Here is a 27,031-nt window from a genome sequence, read left to right on the forward strand (position 1 = left end):
GACAGGCGGCTCAGGTCACATGGTTTACAAACGGACAGGCAGCTCAGGAGCTGTGTTTGGTTTTTATGGTAGGTAGAAGAAGCCGTGCGTGAGGCCATTAACAGGAGCCCACAGGCTTTTTACAGCATGCTGCGAACATCTGATACTGCAGACACAGGGATCCTTGGTCGAAGTAATTTCAAGAGAATCATGCTTATATTCTGCCCATTTTTAACAAACAAACATTTCGTGAGGTAAGTAATTCATGTCATATTTTTCACCAAATCTGTTTCATAATTCTAAACCTTTGTGTATTTTTGCAGTGGCTATTGCAATAGTGATAACAGTGGCTATTTATTTAATGCTTACAAGTGTTGCACATTGGTTAAGAATTCAATATGTGTAATGTGACTTAGTCCTTACCACTAACTAACTTACCAGTAACTAGTGTTACTACCTAATATACTGTAAGGTATGTAAGGTAACTAACTAGTCTTATTTCTTTCTATGGACAAGTTAAATACCCACTGCAAGTCTCACAGTGGGTAGGGAGCCTTGCCTTCCAGGGCGCATGTGTTTTCTATTTTTTTTGGGGGGGGAGCAAATATCTTTATTTATTTATTCATCTTTTGAGACAGAGGCTCACTTTGTTGCCCTTGGTAGAGTGCTGTGGTGTCACAGCTCACAGCAACCTCAAACTCTTGGGCTTAAATGATATTCTTGCCTCAGCCTCCCGAGTAGCTGGGACTACACGTGCCAGCCACAACATCCAGCTATTTGTTTTTAGAGACGAGGGTCTCATTCTTGCTCATGCTGGTCTGGAACTCCTGAGCTCAGGCAGTCCACTGGCCTTGGCCTTCCAGAGTGCTGGTTACACGTGTGAGCCACTGAACCCAGCTTCATCTCAACTCTTGCTGAATGTTGACAGTTCTTTTGTTTTAGTTGCTACAGTTAAATATGCTGAGCACTGATGGTCAGCACATCACTATCAAGAGTTTCTTGTGGTATTAACACATAATCAACTAAGGACTTAGGTGAAGACCAGTCATGGTTACCACAGAGCCTAGTTATCAGCATTTTATTTGTGGGCCAAGAGATGTGATATTCAGGCCACTGCTGGTTCTTGCTGACTGCTCACCTCTCCTAGTGGGGTCAAGACAAGGAAATCTGTCCCCTCAGTGGTTGTGTGGCTTTTCCTCCCAGTGTGTCCAGCTGTGGCTGTCATCCCACAACAGCAGCTCGAACCCCACTTTCTTATCCCCTTAGTGTAAAACTTCACTAGTGGTGGATGAGCTGAAGCTGGAGGGGGCAGACGTCAGATAGAGAATAAGGACAGGAGGAAAAGAGGAGAGCAGGCCCCTCTGGTCCCTCCTTAGAGTCTGTTCACCACCCACATGTCTCCTCCGGGGTTGCAGAGAGCTTGGTTGCTTCCTTCTTTGCAGAGACCTTGAGAACCTACCATTCAGAACCCTCGAGTCTGCAGAGGACGGTAGGTCCATTGTCACCTCCTCACCGTCCTCTCAGACATGCTCTCGCAGAACTGAGACCAGGACGACCTCACAGGCTGTCTAGTCCAGTGTTTCCCAAAGTGAGGGCAGTGACTGGGGGAATTTCTTTGAGGGGGGAATCAAATTGAATCAAGAAAAGAATATTATTTTAATTCTCTTCTAGTCCTTCTGATTGAGATGTGATAAATCATATTTGTTGATTTTATTTACATTACATTGATTCTAAGTGAAACCAAGTCGATCTCTTGGGTGGTTATTGGCCATTGCGTCTCCTTTCTGTGAACATTCATGAGCCCAACTCGTGTTTTATTTCAGATTAATGTGAGGGTTCAGATTAGATTACATTGTTTGCATTTGTAAGGTAAAGTCTGAGTTCTAACTCATTCTCTAAGTGGCTGGTTTTTATAGGAAAAGAAGGATTTATAAGCAGAGGAGGTATGGAGCAAAAGCTTCACTGATCAGGAGGGGCTTGGTGTGCCTGGCTCAGATGTTTGCATTTTACCCAATTCTTACTGCATATTTAAAGGATTAAATGTTTTTCTGAAGGGAGAGAAAGCCTCACTGATGAAGAGAGGTCAGGGCAGTCAATACAAGCAGAACATTGTATTGAAACAATACAAGCAGAAAACATTGCAAATATTCATCAAATTGCGTGTCAAAGTCATCACCTGGCTGTGAGAAGGCTAAGACTAAGACAGTGTGTAGACCAAGTAAACGCTGGTAGAGAAACAGTTTGGAAAATCTTAGCTGCAAATTGTGGCAACAACTCAGGGCTCTTGCATCACAACAGTGCACCAGCTGACACAGCACTGTCTGTGAGGGAGTTTTTAGCCAGTAAATGAATAACTGTATTGGAACACCCTCCCTACTCACCTGATCTGCTGTTTCTGTTGTCCTGCAGATTCTAATGACTATGTAAAATTTTGTTTAGATCCTCAGACTTTACCAAATTTGCATGAATAAGCATGTACAACTTTATGATTAGAAAAATCTTAACAAAACTTTCAAAAAGAAATTAATCCTGACATTGGTTTCCTACATTTTGCTAAAATATTTGCATATGCTAAAATGCCAATCTAAATTCTTACACAAATCCATGCCAACATTTATAATTTTGAAAAAATTCTCTTTTTTGAACTGATTGTATCTTTATTGTAGCATACGCTATATACAATAAGCTAGAGGTGTTTAAATGATACAATGTGATGAAACTCATCATGTGTCTGTAAGACCATCACAAGTCGATGTCAGACATCTCATCACCCCGCAAAGCTTCTTCAGGCCCCTTTCGCAGCACCTTACTCCGTCCTCCTGCCCCACATAACCACTGACCTGTGCTCTTTCGCTGTAGATTACTTTGCATTTTTTAGGACTTTGTATAAATGGAAGCACACAAGACGTTCCATTTTCTGTCTGCCTTTATTCACTAAGTATAACGATTCTGAGATTCATTCACATTGTTACACATATTAACACCTCCTGCCTCTGCATTGCTGGGCCGTATTCCATCCTGCGGTTTCACCACGGCTTGTGTATTTGTTTACCTGTTGATAGATACATAGTTTGTTTCCAGTTTTTAGCTATTTGTCTATATCATATAACTCTTTGTGTAGACATACTTTTTTTTCTTCCTCTTGGGAAAATGCCTAGGAGCAGAACAGCTGGTTCCTGTGGTAACCGCAGTTCAGTTGTCAAACCATCCCCCTTCTCCACCCCCCAGCAGTGGGTGAAGCTTGCAGTGACCACCCCCCCAGCATCTTCATCAACACTTGCTAGTGTCTGTCTTTTTAATTTTAGTCATTCTAATGGGTGTATTTTAATTATTTTTAAAACTCAGACTCTGCAGTAAGTTTCAGGATATTGCTTCAGGAGGCATCCTCTATAAGAAACTTTTGGAAAGCCTAGGAATTAATGTTCTGCCCACCGTCTCTTCAGCTCCTGCTCCAAAGGATCCCTTCTGTGCCCATTTTCATAAAGCAGAACAGGAGCACCTGGACCTTTCTGAGAGGTAAAATAGAACCCAGTGAATATTTTAACATTTGTTAACTAAATGAGCATTTTAATATTTTATTATTTAAATGAGAATGATGGCTTGCTATAAATACAGTGGTCAGGGTCAGAGAACTTTACAGCAGACAAGACATCTTAGGAATAAGCCTACTTGTTAATTTTAGAAACAAAAGCACTGATGTCTGAGAGGTTTGGGGACTTGTCTTACAAACTCAGGGGCTGGCCTGGGTCAGGAGTCCAGAATTCTAACTCTCAGAGATGCTGGTCTGCAACTCAGCTACTACATACCTGTGTTCACATTTATTCCTTTCTAGAAATTTACATTCCTTATCACCAAGGAATATTTATTGGAACACGCATCCCTTAAACCAGTTAACATTTTTTAATATGAATGATAGAATTATTAAAATAATTGCCAAATTGAATTGTAACAATAAACCATACTTAGTAAATCTATAAAGAATTGGACTCATGAATATTCTAGCTCTTCTTCATTTAAAAATATAAGTTAGTCTAATGAAAAGATACTATTTTAACGGCCTCCTTCATAGCTTATAATAAATCCATAATGAAAGGTAAAGTGTAGCACTATTCAGCAGGTTTCACTTTGTCCTAGCCTTTTAGAAAGTTCTTCAGTGTCGTGAGCAATGGGGATATTTAATGACATGCTAATGAAATTTGAATATCTGTGCTGTTCAGTAGGCACTGCGTTATAAATGGGCAGAAAGAGGGTGTTTTAAGAGAAAGGTTAAATATTCTGAGATAAGATATGTCTGCTTCCAAAAGCTGGTAAAAGAGGCAATGGTGATTAAGCATTTCATAAAATGTGAACTTTCCCAAGGAGTTCCTAAAAGTCAAGAGAAGCGGCTGGGAAAGAACAGAAGGCCGTTCCCCATGACGACGTGGTGGCTGATCCCCCTGCAAAAACGGGACCCAAGAGACTTCGAGAGAACTGAGAAAAGAATCATACCCCAAACACACACACACTCCTGCACCCCTCCTCACATTCACAGCACATACAATTTATATTTCATAAATCACCTTGGAATCATTGTGGACCTCCCTTCCTTTCCGTGGGTGTTTGATGAGTCCCCAAATCTAGTCACATGAAATGGCCTATTTCTTTAATTTACAGCCATTCTCACTTTACAAAAAATATCCTTTTTCAACCACGTGTGTCCAGTCTCCCACCATGTGTGGCCAGCTCAAAGCACAGTTGAAAATTTCAGCACGAGGATGACAGAATCCTCTAACGCTCCCGACCCAGGCAGACCACCACTGTTAGGGGCTCTGCGGGAAGAGTTCTCACGGGGACACAGTGCTGCTGACCTGCGTTCTGGCCGTGGCTCTGCAAGCCAGCAGGGTGTGTGACATCTGAGTCACGCCCCCTTTCTGAGCATCTGTCTCCTTACTTGTCAGACAGGGAGCGCGAACCTTTTTGTCACGGGTTGCATGGAAATTGGGTGCCCTGCCCAGGTCACTTGATGGGTTCTAAATGCCTGCTTGTGATTTTAGAACCAAGCCCACCAAGGAGAAAACCACCCCGGCCAAGAATATGACCAAAGAAGAAGTTATCGAAAAACTCAAAAACTGTATCCAGCAGCAGGACCCAGCATTCAGAAGACGGTTTCTTGACTTTGGCAAAGAACCTAATGGGAAAATCAGTGTGCGTGAATTTAGGAAGGTAGGAGAACGGGTTTCTCTGCACCTATTTCTTTTCTGAAGGAGTTGGGTTTTATTACACTAACAGGCTTTCAAAGGATCGTGGTTTATCCCAGGACAAAGCACATCCACTTCCAGGCTTCTATGAACAATTTAAAAGAATTCTTTTGGTCATAAGTTGTCTTTGGCAAATTTCTTTAGAGAATAATGTCAGTAGGGATGTGGCCGGTTTTGATATTTAAACTTTTAAAACAAAGCATTCATTCATGCATTGCTTGGTGATCTCCTGAGCACTGGCACTGTGGAGGTGGGAATAGAAGTGGCCCAGGCCCCTGCCCACCAGTGAAGATTCTCCTGATCCTGTGATAACAGAGCTGGGGTTTGTTCCTCTCGAAAGTATAAAAAAGAAAAGCAGAAAGAAAGAAAGAAATCTGGTGGTGAAATATGGGAAACTCGGAGGCTGATTTGCATGTACTTATGGGAACTAGTGAGTTTCTGCCAGAAAGGGCTCAGCTTGAAGGGTTCTGCACAGACTTCTCAGGAATTAATTTAAATGATTGCTTAAAATTCCTATTATGATCCCTCCAGTTAATCATCTTCAGCTATTTTTAAGGGAAGCATTTCAGTTAATATGTAACAGTGTCCATGTGGACAAACTCAGAAGAAAGAGAGAAATGTATTTCCAGGCAGAGAATGATTACATTAGTAGCCCCTATGCCCTACGCCGGGCACCGTCACAGGCTCTTCCTGCTCTTATTTCTAAGCTTTGGGATCACAGTGTCAGACAGGATGGGCTGGAGGAGGGAAATGGGGCTGGGTATCTGCGCAAATGGCCCAGACCCTCTCCCCTCCCCAAACAGAACAAAACTGAAAGATCTCAGTGGGCTGGTGTTCTGTGAGCATAAGGGGATGGTGAGGAGAACAGATTCAAGAAAGACTCAGAAAAAATAGGCCGGGGATAGGAAATGAGGATGGGGCTAAGACATAGAGGACAAAAGCAGAGGAAGGGTCCTCAGATGGCTGTTGTGGGGGACCAGGTGGCCAATAGTCATTGATGACTTCCACATGACAGTTTTAATGGGGCAAGTGATGGTGCGGGAGCCAGGGCTGGAAGGTAAATAAGCCCCAGTCACCCACTCCCTAGGCTGCATTCACCTCCCAGCCCTCTGTCCTGGGTCTTATTTCACCCCAAGTTACCTGGCACCAGTGTCCTTGCCCCAGTCGTCTACTCCCGAGGCCGCATTCACCTCCCAGCCTTCTGCATTGGGTCTTATTTCACCCCAAGTTTTGGCCCAACATCCTTGCCCCAGCGCCTAATAGCTTTGAACTAGCTCAGTGCTCGGCACCAATTCTTAGAGGCAGCTCCCAAGGCTGCAGGAGACTAACAATGCCTTGTTTGACTCTGGTTTGTCAGAGTGGAACGTGACCGCCTTACAGCAGAGGCAGGAGAGGGTGGCAAAGCTGGACAAACGCCCACAGCTGCTGACTTTCCTCCCATCTTACTGCTTTGTCTGTTGCTGATAAGCCAGCCATGCCCAGTTTCCGTCCATCGCACCTTGAGCCTCCCCTTGCCCACCTAGGCACATCGCAGAGATGTGTCTTCAAGGCCACTCTGCCAGCAGAGGCAACCACTCAGTCAGAGGCAACCACCTGTGTTCCACTGCTCAGGGCTTCCTCTTACACCCACATCCAATTTGTCAACAAAACCTTTCGGCTCCCTCCTAGATTGTTCCAGAATAGACGACCCTTGCCCTGTGTTCCCATGTCTCCCTCTGGATTATTGCAGCGCTGTCTCGCTGCCTCCTGCTCCCACCCAGGCCATGCTATGGTTTATTCTGAACACCGTGGCCGCGGTGGCCCCGACGCTGGCCCTCCTGCTCAGAGCCCTCCGGAAGCTCTCTGTCTCACCCATGGGCTTGGCTGTAGGAAGAAAGAATCAGGTCAGGCATACTGCAGAGCACCCAAATGATAAGGGATTGGGAATGTCGAGTTTCAGTGGCAAGGAAACCTTTGGAATTGATTTTTCTATAGATCTTTAAGAATAATTGGCTATAATATTTTTGCGATGGCAATAAGAGCCATGACAATTGTGATGATAATGGTCATCATCCCTGGAGTAACGCTGATGGTGGTAATAGCTACAGCTCCCATGTGCTCAGCTCTTCTAGTGCCTGGCCGGTTCTAATCCTCACAGGAACCCATGGGGTATAGATTATGTTACGCCCATTTCACAAATGAGGACACCAAAGCTTAGCAGTGAAGACCGTGGCTCAGTGTTGTTTAGCTGTTAAGCTGTTCAGGAATTTGGATTTCTTTTTTGTTGTTGTTGTTTTGTTTTGCAGTTTTTGGCCGGGGCTGGGTTTGAACCCACCACCTCTAGCATACTGGGCCGGCGTCTTACTCCTTTGAGCTACAGGTGCCGCCCGTTGTTGTTTTGTTTTTGAGACAGTGTCTCACTCTGTTGCCCAGGCTGAAGTGCAGTGGTGTTATCATTGTTCACTTAAGCCTCAAACTCTTGGGCTCAAGTGTTCCCCCTGCGTTAGCCTCCCAAGTAGCTAGGACTACAGGTCTGTGCCACTGCACCCAGCTAAATTCTGTACTTTTTGTAGCAAAGAGGGCTCTCTCTCTCTCTTTTTGTCTGTTTTTCCTTCTTTCTCTTTCCCCTTTAGAAATACAGACTTGCTCTGTTACCCAGGCTGGAGTTCAATGGCATGATCATAATCACGGTAACCTTGAACTTCTGGCTCAAGCAATCCTCCCACCTCAGCCTCCCAAGTAGCTAGGATAACAGATGCACACCAACATGCCTGGCTAATTTTTTAATTTTTTGTAGAGGTGAGGTCTGGCTATGTTGCTCAGGTTAGTCTCAAACTCATAGCCCCAAGTGGTCCTCCTGCCTCAGCCTCCCACGGTGCTGGAATTACAAGTACTGTGCCTGGCCCAGGCCTCTCATTTTGGTCTGTCCAGTCTTATAAGCCTTACTTGGCCCTCTGTCTGCTGGTAGTGACCTACATGGGTCATCTGCCTTAATCCTAAACCCTTTGCCCTGATCTCAGAATGTCAGAGTCTGAGCCCCCTTCTGTCAGATTTTTGTCCCTTTGTGTCCTGGTTGCCTCCACAGCTCTCTAATGCTTTGAACAGATGTTTTGATGTATTTCATCTGGCTTTTCTATTTTTTCTCAGTAGAAACATAAATCTTCTGCAAGGTATTCCAATGCCCTGCACATTAGGCTTTCTGTTTTTGATGGACATTAATTCCTTTTTACTTTTCTTTTCCTCTTTTAACAATCCTTCTGTATGTGTCCTTACATACTGATGCTTTTGTTTCCATGAAATAGATGCCGGGGGTAGGACTGCTTGGTTTAAGATATTATATTTTTATTTTAATGCGTTATCTGTTTCCTTTTTACAAAAATACAATAACATTTCACATTTCTAATAGCTGTGTTTAATAGCATCTTTTCTATGTACCCCTATTAGCAATAGGCAACTCTTTCTAATTTTTGCTGGTATGATATTATGGTTTTAAAGTGATAGAGCATTTTTATTTGAACTTATGTTAATTTCATCAAGTACTAGTAAATTTATTAATTTATTTTGCCATTGAGATTTGTTCTATGAGTTGCCTATTTACATACTCTGTCCTCCTGTCCATTAATAAGAGCTGTTTGTTTATTATAGACATCATTACACAGACCCCCAGTTCATCCCTTGCCCTTTGGGTTCTCAGCCCTGAGACTTTCTTCTCCATAAGTCTCCACACCTCTCTTAATCTGACCCTGTCTTCTCCGCATGCTCCCCTGGCTCCCAAGGCTCCTTTCTAGATGCTGACCCCTGTGCACCGATTCAGGCTGGTTCTCTCCTAAGGACACTGCTTCCCTTGTAGTCCTCAGTCTCCCCTCACTAGGACGGAAGCTTGGCAAGGGCGGGATCCTCGTCTTTTCACTTTCTGCCCTATCCCCTAGCTTCTAGAACAGTGCATATAAGTGCCCAATAATATTTTAAAATAAATGAATCGATTTTACAAATTGATTTGTTTCATGATGTTGGCATTAAAAATATTGACTCTGGAGCCAGCCTACTAGGATTCAAATCCCAGCTCTCCTTCTTAATAACCATGTGCCTGGAGCACCCCTCTCTGTGCGGAGGCTTCCTTATCCCTGCATTGGAGAAGATGGTCATAGGTACCTCATCAGATTGTTATAAGGATTCAATGGGGTAACGTACATGTATTGGTTTCCTAGGGTTGTTGTAACAATTACCACATCTGGGTAAGCTATTCTATTGTTTTAAGCAAAGCAGCAGAATATATTCATGCATTCTGGAAGCCAGAGGTTTGAAAAGAAGTTCTCAGCAGAGCCGTGCTCCCTCTGATGGCCCCCGGGGAGGAGGCTCCTCTGCCTCTCCAGTGTCTGCTGGTGGCTGGCCCTCGTGAGCACCCCTGGCTTGTAGCTGCATCACTCCAGTCTTCCCCTTTGACTTCACAGGGCCTCTTTCTCCTATGCCTTTGTCTTCTCAGCATGAACCTTATCTGTGTGTCCCTGTCCCAATTTTCTTCTTGTTGTAAGGGACTCAATTAATCCAGTATGACCTCAGCTTAACTTGAATTACATCTGAAAAGACTATTTCCATTAAAGGTCACATTCATAGGAACTGGGATTGAGACGTCAATATATCCTTTAGGGGACATAATTCAAACACAAAAACATGGAAATCCTTAAAACAATGCCTAGCACGTGAGGGCAGGGACTTGGTTGCTTTGTTCTCTATTGTGTTCAGACTGTCATAGAGGTGCTCAAAGGGCACAAATACATTTCCCAGATCTAGCATTTATCTTTTTCTTTTATTATAATTATATCTTTTGCCATTAAAATATTATATATGTATACAACCAAGTATCTATCTTCCTCTATAAAAAAATACCTTCTGGCTTTGTAGCATTGGTTAATAAGGTATATTCTTGCATCTCCCAGTCTCCTAGATTTTCTTGCAAGAATTTTATTTGTTTTAAGAGACTTTATTTTTTAAAGCATTTTTAAGTTTACTGCAAAATTAAGTGGAAACTACAGAGAATTCCCCTGTAACTCTTGTCCCCATATGCACAGCCTCCTCCACTATCCACGTGCCTCACCAGAGGGCATATTTGTTGCAGTCTAGGAATCTACATCGAAATTATTATAATGCCTTCCTTATAGAAGAAGTGAAATTTCTGGGTCAAAGAATATTCACATTTAAATGTTTAATGCATATTGCCATGTTGAATTTCCAAAGATCCTATAACATTCATTCCTACCAGCAGTGTTTGGGAGTTCCTAATTTCCAAATGTTTACCAACTTTGGGTATAATAAAGTTGAATATATGCTAATACACCAGCCAAAATTATATTCATTGTTTTAATTTGCATTTCTTTGACTTTAGTGAGCCTGAACTTATCTTTCCTATTAGTTTTTTTGCAAAAATTTTTATTATTTCTTTTAAAATATTGATGCTTAATCCGTATGGAATTAATTTTTATTTGTGATGCAACATGGGGCTCTTCTTCTATATTTTCCCTCTGAATTGAACTATTACCTTTGTTATTTATGAAATTCTCATTGGAATAGGGTCTACATCTGAAAATTTCCATTTCATTGATTTATACATCCATTTCTATATTTGCTTTTTTACTTAGTAAAACAGATCTTTCCTCAGTTTTCTTCCCTTTTTTATATTTTCTTGGCTACTGTCAGGCTATATTTACCATATAAAGTTGTAAAAATCATTTTATCCAGTTACCCCCATGCATTATTGAAATCATACACTTGCATTAAATTTATATATAGGTGTCCATAAAGTTTGTGTGTATTTTACTATGTTAAACTATTTTAAATTGCACATGAACGTCGTGTCCTCCCTGTATTTAAAATGTATCTGCTTTTGAAGTCAAGAAGAGAGAAGACCAAGGACTGTGAGAGTGACAGAGCTCTGTTACCCTTGAGGAGATCATGGCAGGTCACTGTCAGCCCTTCCTGTCACACTTGAGTTTGTCCTGAGCTGAGCTGTGGGCCCTGGAGTGTGTTTCCATTTGCCCTTTGAACAACAGATCCGATCCCCAGGGCGGGGGAGCAGCCTCCCCTAATGTAGTAATGGTTTATCTGCTGTTCTCCTCAATGTTCAAAGTTTGTTATGGAAGCACGGAATTCATTTGCCCATGGAACACTTAAGATATTACACATGTGTGGAAACATAGGCTGGGTTCTGGATGTTTGCCCCTGAAATTAAGCATTCTGGTTGATGGACAAGTTATGCCTAGAATCCCCCGACACTGAAAGGCTGGCAGATCACCTCGGTGTTTATTCTCAGACTGAGGCACCTCATCTCCCAGGCTTTGAAGGTTGCATTTAGGTCAAGCATTTTGTTGAGTGGAATTAATTTGAGGACCAGATAGATCCAGCCTGTAGATTAGAGATTTCTAGATTTGGGGGTATGCTTGCATTGTGATCATGGCATGTTCCTAGTGGTTATAGCATTGCTCCTAAATCAATGAAATCTCACATTCCCGCTGTTATCTGCTCTCTCCTTGCTCCTGGCTGTCGTTCAGTACTCAGCAAATGGCATGCTCTTGCCTGACCACTCAGGTGTGACTTTGAGTGGGCCTGTGCTCTCAGTTATGAAGACTGCTGTTTAAAGAGCTTGCCCAGCGAAGTAGCTGTCCCTTCAGTTTGGTCCTCAGAATAAATCCGTATGGAATAAGCCTAAGCCCAATCTGCAATCTGGCGCCGAGCCCAGGCACCTGCAGCCTGAATCAAACGCACAGCCAGGCCCATCCTGCATCAGCCAAACTGCACTTGACCTGCTGACCCAGGAGTACAGGAATAATTGGTTGTCTTTTGTGAGCCACCGAAGTTTAGATGGCTTTGCATGCAGTTGCTGATTCAGAGGGTCCCTATCCCTGTTGTAGCGCATTCTAAACATGGCAGACGGTCCCCAGGCTGGGTCATTTGGGTGGGGAGCAGCACATGTCCCTTGTGTGAATTCTGTGCAAAAGGCGCCCCCATTGCCATTGCCAGAGCCTCTGCTGTGTGCCTAGACTCTCCTGGCAGTTTCTGTCAGTGGATCCCAACCTTTGCTGAGCCACAACACACACCCCAGAGTTGTTGGAGCAGCCCCTTACTCCTCTTGTGTGACCTTGAAGCAGGTGTTTGCACCTCTGGGCTTCAGATTCCCCATCTGTAAGTGACGAGGTCAAAGCTGACCTCTGGTCTGTCCCACAGGGTCCACCTGACATGTGTCAGGTCTTAGCTCTACCTCCTGCCAGGTGCATCTTTCTAGAAAACAGGTGGATTACTTAGCCTTCTTAACCTTTTGAAACGGGGTTGGTGGTTCATTTGTTGGGGCGTTGTTATGAGGTTTAAATAAGATGCTATTTGAAAGTGCTAGTTCTGTGCAGGCCCCAGTCGATCCTCGGTCAAATGCTCTTTCCTGGTGACTCTTGGGGAGCTGCTAGTCCTCCCTGGAGTCAAGCGGGAGCCTTTACAGCTCAGACGCCGTGCAGGGAGGGCTGTGTGGGCCATGCTGTCCTTACAACCAACCTGCTGCCAGCACTGTCCTCCCACAAGGGGCTTTTCATGCAGGATGTTCTATGCCCTTTGAACATCCGCTTTGTTCTTCACAGTGCTCCTGTCAGTTAAGAAACAGAGAGGAAACCAGCCCCATTCCTTTATCTGCACCTCGCCTGGTGACAGCACACCAGCACACCGAGCCTGTGTGAGGCCACATCACGCGCCTCTGCCTGGGGCTGTTTGGCTTTGCAGATTCTGTCTTGCAGGGGGCCACTCGGGCAGGCAGTCAAGTGTGTCTGAAGATTCTCAGAACCATTTGCCAGAAGTATTTGAATTTTCTATTCAAGCACCAATTAGATCTATTTTGAAAGTGCCACATCCTTTTCCAGCCAGGGTGCTCTTGTCCCTGGTACCTGACCTGCAAGTGAACCGGTGATCTGATGACTGGAACTCTCAGCTCTTGTTTGCATCTGGGATGACACAGTTTCTTGGTCTGCAGGGGGGAGAGGTGGAAGAGGAGATCTCATTGGGTGGGAGAGTTCGTTAGAAGGTAGGGAGTCTTCTGAAAATTCTAGAGAAGACAGGGTTTTTTGGGGGGTTTTTTGGTGCCTGTTTCATTTTGTCTGTGAACATGAAAGTACTATTACCTGTTAAAAATGAAACCTGTAATTCTCTTTTGTTTTGCCACAAAGAACGTAGGCCACATGATCTCCATGTGGGGAATGTTTTCCATGACTGGAAAAACTGTCTCTAGACATTGTACCCCAGAACTCCATGGGGGGATGTCCTTTAAATCTCTGCCTGAAGTATAAACACGAATCTTTTCCTTGGCACCTCATAACTAACATTTTCCAAAGAGAACTTCACTAGACACAGTAGTCAGGGAAGAAGGGTAAAGTCCCGTGGCTGCTTCGGGACGAGCACAGTGCAGCATCTCGTGTGAGTCTCTGCCCTTTGGGTGGAGAAGCCGGCAGAGCTGCACAGTCCCGTCCTCCCTTTCCTGCGGGGTCATAAGGAAAGGGCCTTTGTGGCCTGCCTCACGGTATCTTGGTATTCTACTCCTTTCCTGCCAGGGCTGAGGGACCACTTTGAACTCACATGTGCGTAGACGTGGACTCTTCATCAGACTCACGGTCTGTCCAGACAAGACAGTGTGAGTTCATGAGTGTCTGGCGCCTGTGTTCCCACGTTGGCCTCCCTCATCGACTTTCCATCTGCCGCGTGCTCTCGGGTATGGAGGTGGAGAAGGAGTGCTGGTAATTTCTCCATCCAGCAGCAGTGTTCTGGGTGCCTGCATGTGCTGGGCTCTGGACGAGGGACAGTCTGTGCCAGCTGAAGGAGTCTGATGCTAGGAAGACTTAGATGTCAATGGAAGAATAGAAAACATCACAATTGATATCTACCCAATTGAATCCAAAAGGCTATATTTTTCTTAATTTAAAAAATGCACACTGGCTCGGCGCCTGTGGCTCAAGCGGCTAAGGTGCCAGCCACATACACCTAAGGTGGTGGGTTCGAATCCAGCCCAGGCCCACCAAAACAACAATGATGGCTGCAACCAAAAAAAAAAAATAGCCGGGCGTTGTGGCGGGCACCTGTGGTCCCAGCTCCTTGGGAGGCAGAGGCAGAAGACTCACTTGAGCCCAGGAGTTGGAGGTTGCTGTGAGCTGAGATGTCACGGCACTCTACCCAGGGGGACAGCTTGAGGCTCTGTCTCAAAAAAAAAAAATGCACAGGAGTATTCAAAGCAAAAATGATAGCATTGTCTTGTGGGGTTTATGATATATGTAAATACAAGAAAAACTACAACTAGAACATAGAGGACAGGGCGCAGGAAGTACGTTTGTGTGACGCGGCCCAATATTAACTCTAAATGGCCTGTGAGGAGTTAAGGGTGCATACTGGGCTCCCTGACGTAACCAGCAAGCAGTTTCCACAGAGACACAGCAGACGTGTGACACGTAGGAACTGGCAGGTGGTTCCCACAGGATGCTCTGTGGTAGCCGGGCTTAGAAGTGCCTGGGTCTCACTTCCATGGTTGGACACCCACGCGGGCACCTTCCTGCAGGGAGAGCCCAGCAACGACCCCGTGGAGTATGGGGGGATCAATCTGAGGAGGAATGAGTCTACAATCTAAGTGTCATCCCAGGGATGGCAGATGTGACTATCCAGTGACTCAGAATGTGCTAGACTAGATAGTTTGTCACTCTGAGCAACTTTCTTAGGGAAACCCCTCCTGGAAGAGACCAAAGGCAGATACTGAACGGGTAAATGCTAAGTCCGTCTTGTAACTATTGCAGGCTAGCCCTCCTTGTGTTGTAAATTGCCTCCTCAGTGCTGATGAATCCGGCTGGTTTGCTGCTGTGTTCCACTTAGAAATGAGAGTGGCATGGGGGTGGCCCGGGCGAGGCATGGGAGACATCGGTGTTCACAGAGCGCTTGGCGCCTCTTCTGAGAGTTGGCCTCGCTGTGTTTTGTGTCCTTTGTTGCTCCGTGCCCCGTGGGGACTGCACACCTGCAACTGTGGACTGGCTGCTCATGGCCCAGCGGCTCTCCCTGGTGCTTCAGGCCCCTCTGGGCTGGACGGCATTTGCCTACAGACATTTTCTTATTATCCACTACATATGTTTTTATGAAAGGACTGAGCAGGAGGAATTTGCCATGAATAATTCATGGGTAATTATTTAAAAATACAAAGTTACTTTTCAAAGCAAACCCCCAATCAGAGCCCCACAGTGGCCACAGGTGCTTCTTTCTATCTGAACACTTGCACCACCGCACACGGGCACTGGTTCCTCCGCAGAGTCGAGCTGGCTCCCATGCAGATGGCGCAGAGCTGCCCCAGTCCCCAGTCGCGTGCTTCCTGCTCCAGTCCCCGGGCAGGCCCTTGGGAGAGCCCCAGCATCCAGCACAGCCCCCTCCCGCTCCACCCACCGGGCACACGGCACCTGCATCCTGCCCCATCATGGGGCACCAAGGTGCGTAGCCACACTGAGGCCAGGCCCTGAGAGGAGCAGCAGGTACAATGGCTACTGTCACAGACAAATGCCAGCTCCCTGTTCCTCTTCCCATACACCAAAAAGGGCGACAGTCGGACAAAAGAATGCTGATGACTGCACCACAAACTGTGGAAAATGCTCTGTTCCTCGAGAGCCAAATCCAGACTGCAGCTAAGGGGTCTCATCTCCCACAGCTCTAATGTGAGGGGGCTAGGGGCGAAAGCTCCATACCTTGTCAGAACCAGAGGCCAGGAGGAGCTGTCCCGACAGCCTCCCTGTCTCCCGGCCTCATGGCAGCTCTTCAGGACCCCCATCCTTCCTCTCCTGCCCACTCCAGCAGGTCTCCCTGGGCTGCACGGCGTCCCTGCTGCTCTGACTGCACCGTTCCCTCTCCATTTCCCCTGCCCTGATCTTTGTCCTGATGACCTTATGCTGACCGCAGAGCCATCATAGTGGTTACTAATAAGAACTGGGTTTGAACCCCAAGTCTGTCGCTTCCTAGGCCTGTGAATGGGACAAGTGCCCTAAACCCCTAAGCCTGGTGTTAGTGAGAGAGCCCTTCTCAAGGCTCTGATAAGGCTTAAATGATGTGGGTAGCGCCTGTAAGGAAGACAGCACAGGGCCTGGCACATAACAGGCAAGAAGTGTTACTGAATAATGACGGTGGTGACAATGACAGCATTAGGCTGTCTTGGCCTGGCCTCTGGCTCCCTCCCTGGGGCCGAGTCTTCACTGTGCAGCGGGCACAGGTCTGTCCTGCTCTCTGTCCTCTCTGTGGCTTCCTCTGCCTTCCTGTGGCCACAGCTGCCTGACACATATAAACGCCGAGCCACATATTCCTCAGCCACCACCCTCTCCACTCCCCAGTGCAAACACAGCTCCCAGAAACCTTCCATCCTCTGTCCTGGCTGGACTCAGTCATCCTATCAATAGACGTCTTTGGTCCCTACATGCACAGACACATTTTGAATTCTGATGTGGCCTTTTCCAAAGCCCTGTTTTCTCATTTAAATTGTGACTACTTTGAGAAGAGCCCACCTGCTGGGTGGCTCCGCTCTAGGTAGGTAGCTCAGCCCGGGTTGTTGGCTGAAGGGCATTGTCTGCTCCGTGAACAGTACAAGGATCAGTCTCATCACTCTGTCCTGAGAAGGCGTCACCCAGAGGATTCTACCTCCATATCTACAGTGCAGGGACCTGCGTTCTCTCTGGTGCCCCCTCTCCCCGCAACACACACAATGGAGGTGGCAGGTCCATGTTGGAGAGAAGGGATCAGGAATAAGGTTCAGTGAGTGGATGAGCAAAGGAGAGGACACAGGATGTCCGTGGATATCTGCCCCTAAAGAGGCACAGAGGCCTTCCATTTAAGCCATGGGTCGTAATGAAACTTTAGTGAAAACTTAGTTTCCCCTCCCACACTGCTTTGCTTGCATTTCCTTGAATATATGAGAATGTAACTTATGCCACTGAAAGCCGCTGCAGTGACATGTTGAATCCGAGGTCTTGAGGAGGTTTGTGATGTGCCTGCCAGCTGAGCATCGTCTGACCTGCGTGCTGGTCCTTCGTTTGCTTACCAAACACAGTCCTGTCACTGGCCCAGGGCACAGCACACCCGGCCCTGCCCTCCAGCAGCTAGCGGGTGGGGGCAGAGGAGGGGCAATCCCTGGCTGGAGCCTCGGACCGTGGTGGGAATGGGAGCAGGGTGGGAGGAGCTTGGCCTGGCAGGACCGGGACAAGCTAATGCCTTTCTATAACCGCCTCTCTTCTCCGCCAGGTACTGGAAGACACTGGAATGCCCATGGATGATGACCAGTATGCTCTGCTGACCAGAAAAATAGGCTATAAGGAGGAAGGGATGAGTTATCTTGATTTTGCGACAGGTTTTGAAGGTAGCTAATGGCCAGGTACATGCCCAGCACAGTAGCATAAGTCTTGGGGGGTGGTGCCGCCAGGCCACCAGGGTGAAGTAGCACTAACTGAGATGTGCTACTCAGACACGTGTCTTCTGGGACTAAAATCAGACATTTTGGTTTAACTTTATAGGACTATGTTTTGGCGTTTTCTTTTCACTGAGGGAAACAGAACTGTGAGTGCCGAACTTTGCCCCAAAGAGTTTTCCACAAACTCCCAGCACAGATGGTTCATGAACTTAACTCCAAAGCCTGTTTCCTCACTTACAGCTTATATCTGTTAAGACAGTCCTCCTGACACAGGTGCTGGCTGGCTGTGATTCATAATACCAGCACAGGCAGGGAGGGTGGTCCTTCTCCCTGTTGGCAGATAAGGACACAGAATCAAGCACCCCGGGCCCCCAGTGGTTGTTAGGAGACCCATGTCTGTGCTGCAGGACTACTCCCTGTGCTTTTTCACACTTAAGAACATTCAGATGGAGAAACAAGCCCAATGGAAAAGCTGCAGAAATCACACAGATACGTCAGTAGAATTCCCTTCTCTCTCGCTGCACATCCCTGTGGGCTGGTGGGGAGGGAGGCTGTGCTTTGCCATTCTCCCAGCCTTGGGTCTGGCAATGACCAAGCTAAGCAGCACGTTTCCTTGGAAAACCTGGCCAGCTGGTCTCCAAGGGCCACCCCCCACCCCCCCAGCCAGACTTTCCTTTGCCAGCTCTGGAAAGAGAGGCCTCATGCACCTGAGAAAGGGCAAAGAGAGAAGCCACAGGATTTTAGAATCTTGACACTTTCTCTGGGTTTGTGTTTTGAATTTTTGAAGTAAAATAAAGGGAAGGAAAAGGAGCCCACGCGCATTTGAGTGTGTGTTTCCCGTGTGCCTGCTGTGCACACCCAGGGTCACAGGCTGGCGAAGGTCGCAGCGGGACCTTGATTCCCTACCCACCTCCTGCTGACTACCCAGCTGACGCTCCCTCTTCCTCCTGCCTCCTCCCTCCCACTCTGAGCAGCCTGCCCATCTCCATCAGGCCCCCAAGGAGGCCATGGGAGACTGTGGTGGCTCCAGGCCAGAGGTCAGTAGGGATAGGACAGAGGGGTCTAGCAGTGGGGTAGGTGTCATCTGCTAGGCATGATGAGCCTGGGGGAGCTGCCACAATCTCCTCTGTGAGGTGGAGTGAGGATAGTATTTGACTTAATAAAATTAAAAAAAAAAAAAAAAAGACAGGCACCAGAAGGGGCCAGAAGGTGACCATGGCCCCGGGTGCCCTGCAGTATCTGTCTCCTGGAGACATGGGGAGGGCAAGGCTGTGCTGTGTGCAGAGCTGCTCTGGAACCAAGTCTCATGTGGCCTGACTTTGACACAAGGCCACACTCAGATGATCCCCACCTGATGAAAATGGATTGGTTTTTAAATAGAGGCTGCCCTTCCTTCCTCCCCAGTTTAGGGGAGGGCGCGGGCATGGTGGCCGATCAGCTGTGCCCCTGGGGGACCCTCCATGCCCATCTCCCCCTGTGTAACGAATGTGACGATATGTTTACTGAGGAATGCGGAAGGCCCCTGCCATGTTCTCTAACAGGTATCCCTGTTGAAGTAATGATTATTGAATGAATTACACATTTTTGCCCTTAGATGATGATTCCAGGAAACAAAAAATAGGCAAGAATTCTCATCCTCTGCCTCCGGGAGTTGGGAGATAAACAACAGGAATGATGGGGACTCAGGACAGGGGACGCCCAGGGTGCCCAGGGTGATGCTGTCGTGGAAGGCTGACCCTCCGTCTAGAGGACAGGGGGACATGTCCCAGAAATTGAAGGTTGAGTCCTAGGAAAGGACCCAGGTCCTAGCAAAGTGGGCACTGTGTCCAACTCTCAGGGCAGTGGACATCACAGGGTCCCACAGCTCAGGGGCAGGAGGAGGTGCTATGTTGAGTCTGGCGCTAACAGGAGACTTCTGATTTACATCACGTTTTAGACATTCCGAGGAGTGGGCCAGAAGCATCTCCACCTCAGACTCCAGTTTATTCAAAAAGCCGCCAGAACAGCCACTTCATAACTGCTGAAGAGTGCCTGAAACTTTTCCCCAAGAGACTGAAGGAGGAGTTCCGGGTAGGTTGTGACCAGCTCCACCCTGTGCCCAGCCATGTAGCCCACCCAGGGTGGGAGTCCCGGTGCCTAGTCACTCCCTAGTCCCCATGGGACACCAAGCGTCTCCCTCTGAAGACTCAGCACAAGTCAGAGAGAGGGACTACATGTGTGTGTGGGGTGGGGGGGCTTCTTAATTTCAAGACCCCTCCCCTCCCTGAGAACACTTGCTGGGAGGAGGAGTAAGGAGTCCCTCCTCACAAGGTGGGGAGGATTACGACTCCCGAGGCACCGTGGTTTTAGGATCCACGCCTGCAGCCCACGGCACACACACACCACCACACAGTGCCACAAGCTTACGTGCCCTTAGGTGTCTGTGCTGAATGCCAGGGATGAAAGATACCAGCCCTGCCCAAGTGAGCTCAGTCTAATCCCAGACCCAGAAACTAAAAGGACAGTTCATGGCTGTTGTAGAAGGAACTGAGGCCTGCTATGGGGGCACGGGGAGAAGACCCCTTTACGGAGGACTTCCTAGAGGAGGGGGCCCTTCCCTGGATTATAAGCCCCAACCAAGCATGAGCTGGCCAAAAAAGGGGGCGACAAGCCACAGCCGATGCAGCTAGAGTCCAGTGTCGGGATAGGGCACTGGGCACAGATCCAGGGGAAAGTGCAGGGCTGCGCACGGTTGTAGCAGGTGACGCAGAAGTGGCAGCAGCCACTCAGATATAGGCAGCAGCAGAAAGACCTAGAGTCCTTTTGTGCCAAGAAGTAACCAAGGGTGATTAAAGTGAAAAGGAAAGGTGTAAAGTAGGGCTGCGGGCACCCGGGAATCAGAACGAGTGAACACCCAGCGGGTGGAGCGAGCGCGGCAGGAGGCCGAGTGAGGAGCAGCAAAGGCCTGGAGAGAAGGGGCCATGGGCGGGGGCTGGGGCCTGGGGCCCATGGGGAGCTGCACCCCAAATTCTCCTGTGCACTGAAGCATCTTCCCCATCCTGATCACCAACTGGAGATTCCGTCTGGCTACCAAGCTCTCATTCTAAAATTAATGTTACCGATGACAACCATCGAGCGTGGCGGCCCCAGGACAGCCGGGGTCGCCAGGGTGGTCCCTTGACCTGCGTCTTGCTTTCAGGACTCCTACTCCGCCTTCTTTAAGATGGACACTGACATGGACGGCATCATCAGCATGCGGGATCTGCACAGGTTGCTGCTGCAGATGCTGCTGAACCTCAAGGATGAAGAGTTCGAGCGCTTCCTGGCCCTTCTTGGCTTGAGACTTAGCGTCACTTTAAATTTTCGGGAATTTCGAAATCTGTGTGAAAAGAGACCGTTCAGAGGCGACGAGAGGCCTCAGAGGATCATCAGGTGAGAGGCAGCTGGTGTCTTCCTTGTACGTTGGCCTTTGCCACCACAAAGTCCACAAAGGGTTACAAAGGACAGAGGGATTATATTTTCCTTTTCTTTAAGAAAAGTTGTACAAAGGACATGCATTGGACGTAGAACAATCAGAAAATATTGCCCTGGTCTCACCACCTGGGGCCATTATTTTCATGTTTTCCTGGGTTCCAGTCTTTTCTCTATGCACATAAATATATACAGGTTCTTACTTTTCCTATGTATTAATCTGGAGTCAAATATATGTCCTTTGTGCTCAGCTTTTAAAAGCAGAACTTGGGAGACCTTTGTGCACACTCTGTACTCTGCCCAGGGTCAGCCCTGTGCTGAGCCCGCTGCAGGTCCAGGCAGAGGGCTGTGTGTGAATTCCACCCAGGTAAGCCCTTGCCAAGGGGAGACACTCCTTGTAGGCATAATGGGGACCACCGTCCATGGGTGGGGAAACTGTGGCCTTGGGGCTACATGCAGCCTTCTGGATCCTTGAGTATGGCCTTTTGACTGAATCCAAATTTTACAGAACAAATAAATCCTTCTAATAAAAGGAGTCACTCTGATCTGTCCCACTTGGCTCCCTGCTGAAATCTGTGGAGTGCTGACTTCCCTGAATGAAGTAATGTTAGTATTCCTGAAATGTTATCCTCTGTTATGCTAAGCCAGAGGTGTGTTTTCTGATAAGACAGTATAGACATCCACTGCGCTGTTTTGTCCTTGAGGCACACATGGCCCCCAGGGGCTCCAAACAACTGTCCTTTCTACCTGGGCCTGGGCAGCTCCCTGCATAGCAAAAGTCCCCAGAATCCATGGCCACTGTGCCAGACAGTTGTGGCCCCTGGCTGGGCCACAGAAGGCCCTCTGAAGTTGCACTGTGATTTTTTTTCCTGTATTCATAGATTTTATTTTGTCTATCTGGAAAAAAGCAAGCACGTAAGCAAATGGCTAAATTTTTTCCTAAGCAAAATGATCATATGTCGGACACCTGCTTCCAATTGCTCAGGTTCTGAGACGCTTCTGTATGAGACTTGACTGCCTGACATTAAAGCAAGACAAAAAGCTGCCCGAAGAAGCTTCTGGGGATTGTATGCAGAGTGAACATGAAAAATCTCAGCCACAGAGTGCAATCCTCTCATTCAAATGACTCACCCTTATTATTTGTATTCATTTGTTTATTCAGCATGTGCTCACGGAGGGCCTACTATGTGCTGGGTGCCTTCCAGGCTAGGTGGGGCAAAGATGGATAAGACTCAGGCGCTCGCTTTGGGGAACTCATGGTTGGATTGAGGCAGGAGCAACAATAAAGAGCTACGTTGACACAGAGGAGGGTAGAAGTGCCACAAGAGCACAGGGAGGGCAGAGCCGAAGGCTCTTGATGTGCTCAGGCAAAGTGGGGACATTGAGCTGGATCTTGAAGTTTGAGTAGGAGTTTGCCAGGTGCAGACTAGAGGAAAGCCCCTTCAAGGCCAGTGAAGAGCACATGCAAAATCATAGAGAGCACTTTGGAAAATGCGGAGAGGCTGAGCGTGGGGGCAGCCTGCCTGGTGGGGGATGAGGCAGAGGAGGAAGCCAGGAGGGCAGGCTGAGCAGGAGCCCCCATGCTGGACTGAGTTGTAATCCTTGTCCAGTAGCCGCAGCAGGGGAGGGTAGATACAAAGGAGGAGAGGCTGCACCCTGGGATCTGGCGTGGCCTCCCGGGGCCTGAGCCCCACTCCAAGACACTTCTTCTGAAAGCTGAGCCCTCGGTGGCCTGGACCGTGCTGTGCTTCCTGCAAGGTGGCTTTCCTACCTGGCTTCACAGATAAAAGAATGAGGGCTCAGAGAAGAGTTGGTGACATGTCACAGGACACAGGTGGTGGGGGTGAGGTGGGGATTTGAGCCCCTGGAGCCTGTTGGGAGGGGCCTGGAGCACTGGCCTCTGCCCACCTCACTACCCGGGGGACCTGGAGGCCTCCCTCTCCAGAAGCCTTCTTGCCCTTGGTTGAACCCCTCTACCCTCTGGGCCTTACTTTCCACGTGTGTTTTCAAAACACAATACTTTAGAAAACTCTGAGAGTTCATGACTTGGTTAGAAAGAAGACACTATCCTATTTGCTTCGTAACTGCAAAACGTTTTCCCTTCCAGAGTCCTAGAGAACAAGCAGAATGATGGTCCAATGACTTCTTTTCTATATCTTCTTGATTCCCTTCCAGTCCCTTGTTTAAAACACACCTGCCTTGACCCTTTATCTACTGAAAGCCACACTGAGTACATTTAGGTGCACGAACATCATTAAAGATGAAGAGGATGCTCTCCTGTGTCCTTTTAGCAAATTAGATTGTCACAAAATATTGCATGATCAAATCCTTCCTTTTGAATGATTAATTGAATGAAAATACCAAATTTCCTTTTTATCCTTAGACATGCCTCATTGACTCACCGAGAGCGTTGGCTCGTAGGATCCGTGTCACTATAACCACTGTGCTTTCATCTTCCGGCCCATCTACTAGTTGGGAAACAATCTTCCTGTCCTAGCTTTCCTCCCTTCACCATTTGGGGCATAATCGATTTGGAAAATGCATTTGTATTCTTTGTGCACCTGTGTGACAGTGGGATACGAGAGTGAACAAAGCAACAAGGTCCCTGTCCTCATGTGCTAGGCACTATTTTAAGGATTCACATATTTTTGTGGTTGAATTATGTCCCCTAAAGGATTTACTGGAAGTGTAATCCCAGTTCCTATGACTGTAACCTCTCATGGAAACAGTCTTTTCGGAGGTAACCAGGGTAAGCTGAGGTCACACTGGATCAGCTGGGTCCCTACTCTAGTTCCATTCGTGTTGCTTCAAATGATCAGAGTTCACTCTTTTCATGGCTGAACAATGCTCCACTGCACATACAGACTGGATTTCTTTGTCCGTTCATCCATTGGTGGACCCCTTGTTCCAGCCCGTATTTTGGTGAGCGTGGACGGTGCTGCAGGAAACATGGAGCGCAGACGTCTCGTTGACGTTCTGATCTCCTTTTTTTCGGATACACACCCAGCGGTGGGGTTGCTGGATCACATAAGAGCTCGTTCTGTTTTCGTCTGGGGGGAATGCTGCTTTACAGTCCTCCATAGTGAAGGAGTTTCCACTTTCTCTGCATCCGTGCCCAGCATATGCTGTTCTAACTGGGCGAAATAATGTCTCAGTGTGGGTTAGATTCACATTTTCCTGGTGATTAGTGATGGTGAACATTTTTTAATTGATCCCCTTCTCCTCCCCTCCCCTCCCCTCCCCCTCCTTCTTTCCTCAGCTCTTCTTTCTTTCCACTCATTTCGAGGATGCCCACCTTACCCCATGAATACAGTAACTGCTTTAAAATGTGGTAATTTCAGCGTGACTAATCTTAGGGTTGGTGTCTGTTGTCTTTTGCCTCGGTGATTATTGAGATTTTCCTGTTTTTCTGTCCCTTTGTATAATTTGGATCGTGTCCTGGGCTTCTCAGGTATTTTACTGTGACATTCTGTTCCTGTTAAACCCTCTGTAGTGTGTTAGTTTGGTTTTTTGTTTAGCAGGCAGCCAACCCATTTAGTGTCACACACGTCCTGACCTGCCTTCTATAGTTTCAGTGTCAGTTTTGTTAGTTTTCAAAGTCACTGCAGCACTATTCAGGGAAGCCTACGTCTGCTCCACCCGGGGCCAGTCTCCACTACACAGTGGTCAAGTTCTCAGAGCCAGGGCTGCGCTACTGTGGGCTAGTCTGCACCAGCGCACAGCAAGGCTGACCTTGCAACTTCCCACACAGAGGCAGGGATGCCTTCCTCCAGCCTCTCTTCTCTGTGATCTCCCCTGATACTTTCCGTTCCTAAAGGATTACTTTTGGGGGCTCCTGGCTGGAAAATCTTAAGTTTTAGCCTATTTGTCCTGTTGTGCACATCTCACAGCTGGGCCCACCCCCAGGATAACATGGCAAGAGAAGAATGTCACAGAGTCCCCGCCTTCCTCCACTCACAGGCCCTTCCTGTGTCCTCAGTCACAGAGAAGATGTCAGAGTTTCAGGTGCCTGTGAGGCCATGGCTGTTGTTGGGACCACTGCAAAGTGCAGCCCCATAACTGGTCAAGGAACATGAAAGGAAGCAAAAGGGGGGTCTTGTGCCTCGGGGGCCCATGCTCCTGGTCCTTTGGTCAGGAAGACGGGTGTGCTGCTGCTGAAGCTCTTTCTGTGCACCTCTGCTGCCTAGTTCCAGAGTTGGGGCCCCCCTACGTCCAGCCTGGGAACAGGGAAGGAACACTCCATGAAACTCAGAACTGAGCATCTTGGGGTTTTGGTTTCGCTGCCCATCAGCCTCCTATAGCTTACTCTTCAGTGTCCCCAGAGAAGTCCTTTTCATATTCTGTGCAGGATATTTGGTTGTCAATAAGAGGGAGAGAAGGTGACACGTGTGTGCAGAAGCTGGGACCGTAAGCACATGTTGGGACCCGTACCCTGCCTGGCGTGTGTCCCAGTGTCTTCACACTGCTCTGGGCAGCAGCTCCTGACCTTCCCGCTTCATTCTTAGTCACGTGCAATATCTGGTGTTGTCTGATTGGCTTATTTTCCTGGGTGTTTGTCCTGAGTTCCCCATCACAGTGTCGGCTCTGTGAGGACATGGGCTCTGTCCACGCTATTGGCCGTAGTGTCTGCTGGACCAGAGCAGTGCGAGGTGCTGTTCCTTTGTTTTTGTGACTGATAGACTAGCTGATGGGAAGGCCAGATCCGACCAGTTGTCGGGATCTACTGAGCCAGCCAGCAGGAGAGGGGGTGACTGGAGGGGTCTGCCCCAGAGAGGAAGACCTCCTGAGCTCTGGAGGGATAAGTCTGTAGAATGAGAAAGGGGGAGATGCCTGGGAAATCAGCTAACTCTCTTCCTTAGTCACCTGGTTTGAGCACAGGCGACTAGGGAAATGATCAAGCTTTATGACCTAGAAATCGCTTTGCTGGGGCCGGGGGCCATTTGGATATGTGTTCAGACAGTGACTCTGCCGTCATCAGGGGCTCTGTGAGAGCACTTTGGGGGAGGTCCAGGTGAGGTATAGGTGGGATCTAGGAGGACAAGCAAATATACCTCATTAGGGTTTACGATCTCTTTAATCAAAAGTGGTAAAAATGCAGCATGTTCCTAGGAGCCTTCCAAAGCCATTGGTGAGGTTGTGACAGGGAGTGGGGCTGGCTGGGCTGTGTCTGCCTCTCCACCCTTGAAGTTCCATGGTTCTGTGGAGTCCGGTAGGCAGTTGGAGAGAGATGGAGCAGAAAAACAGGTGAGGCTGTGGGACAGGAGGCTACAGATTCTGATCAGCAGCACCACAGTTGTAGGTGGGACATGGAAGGGATGACCCCTTAGAAGTCAGTGGGAGAGAGGGAAGCGGTCAAGGGCAGTGGAGGAGGAGACTCACCTGACGAGTGCACCCTGGCCAGCTTGAGTGGTGTCTGTGACCAGCTTACAGATGTCCGTGCTCCTCTGATCTGGTCTTGGGTGTGGGAAGACCCAGGGCCTCCCATTCCTTCTGCCCCATCTTCTCTGCACTGTCCTGTGGCCCAGCCAGAGCCACCAGCACAGGGGCTTTTTGTCAGTGTCGTCACTGTCCATCCTGTCAGTGAAGATGACAGAATTTTGATCACCTTTAAACCCTGTAAGCCTGACTGGGGACAATGAGCTACAACCGAGAGGCCTGGAAGCCACATTCCCAGCTCCCAGCCCCCCAGCCGTTTCCTTTCTCTGTCTGTACTCCAGCTCACAAATTCAGATAAAAGTTTGTAGTTGTTTTCTTCCTAAGACACTTAAGGTTATATTGTGTTTTTCCCCCGCTCTGAGAATAAATGAGCTCTGTTTTTGTTTTTTTGTTTGTTTGCTGGGGGAAAAAAAGTTGAATAGCATTTATCTGAAAATAAACAAGGACTTACAAAATTTAAGAAGACTTTCCTAGCATACATCAGGAGAAATAAGACTATTTTAAGAAT

At 47.8% G+C, this 27,031-nt stretch overlaps 1 protein-coding gene across 1 annotated transcript in view; it reads left to right on the plus strand.

Annotated features, from left to right (window-relative positions):
* Positions 1-27,031, plus strand: part of EFCAB6 (EF-hand calcium binding domain 6) — a 203,315-nt gene that overhangs the window by 97,585 nt on the left and 78,699 nt on the right. Inside the window, exons 13-18 of the mRNA XM_023509416.1 lie at positions 77-233; positions 3,325-3,495; positions 5,013-5,181; positions 17,472-17,586; positions 19,574-19,707; positions 20,816-21,048. Of these exons, the coding sequence (XP_023365184.1) occupies positions 77-233; positions 3,325-3,495; positions 5,013-5,181; positions 17,472-17,586; positions 19,574-19,707; positions 20,816-21,048 (979 nt within the window). The remainder of the gene's footprint in view (positions 1-76; positions 234-3,324; positions 3,496-5,012; positions 5,182-17,471; positions 17,587-19,573; positions 19,708-20,815; positions 21,049-27,031) is intronic.

This window comes from Otolemur garnettii, unplaced genomic scaffold (assembly GCF_000181295.1).
Source record: "Otolemur garnettii isolate 467f Iridium unplaced genomic scaffold, OtoGar3 scaffold00007, whole genome shotgun sequence".
Classification (NCBI taxonomy): domain Eukaryota; kingdom Metazoa; phylum Chordata; class Mammalia; order Primates; family Galagidae; genus Otolemur; species Otolemur garnettii.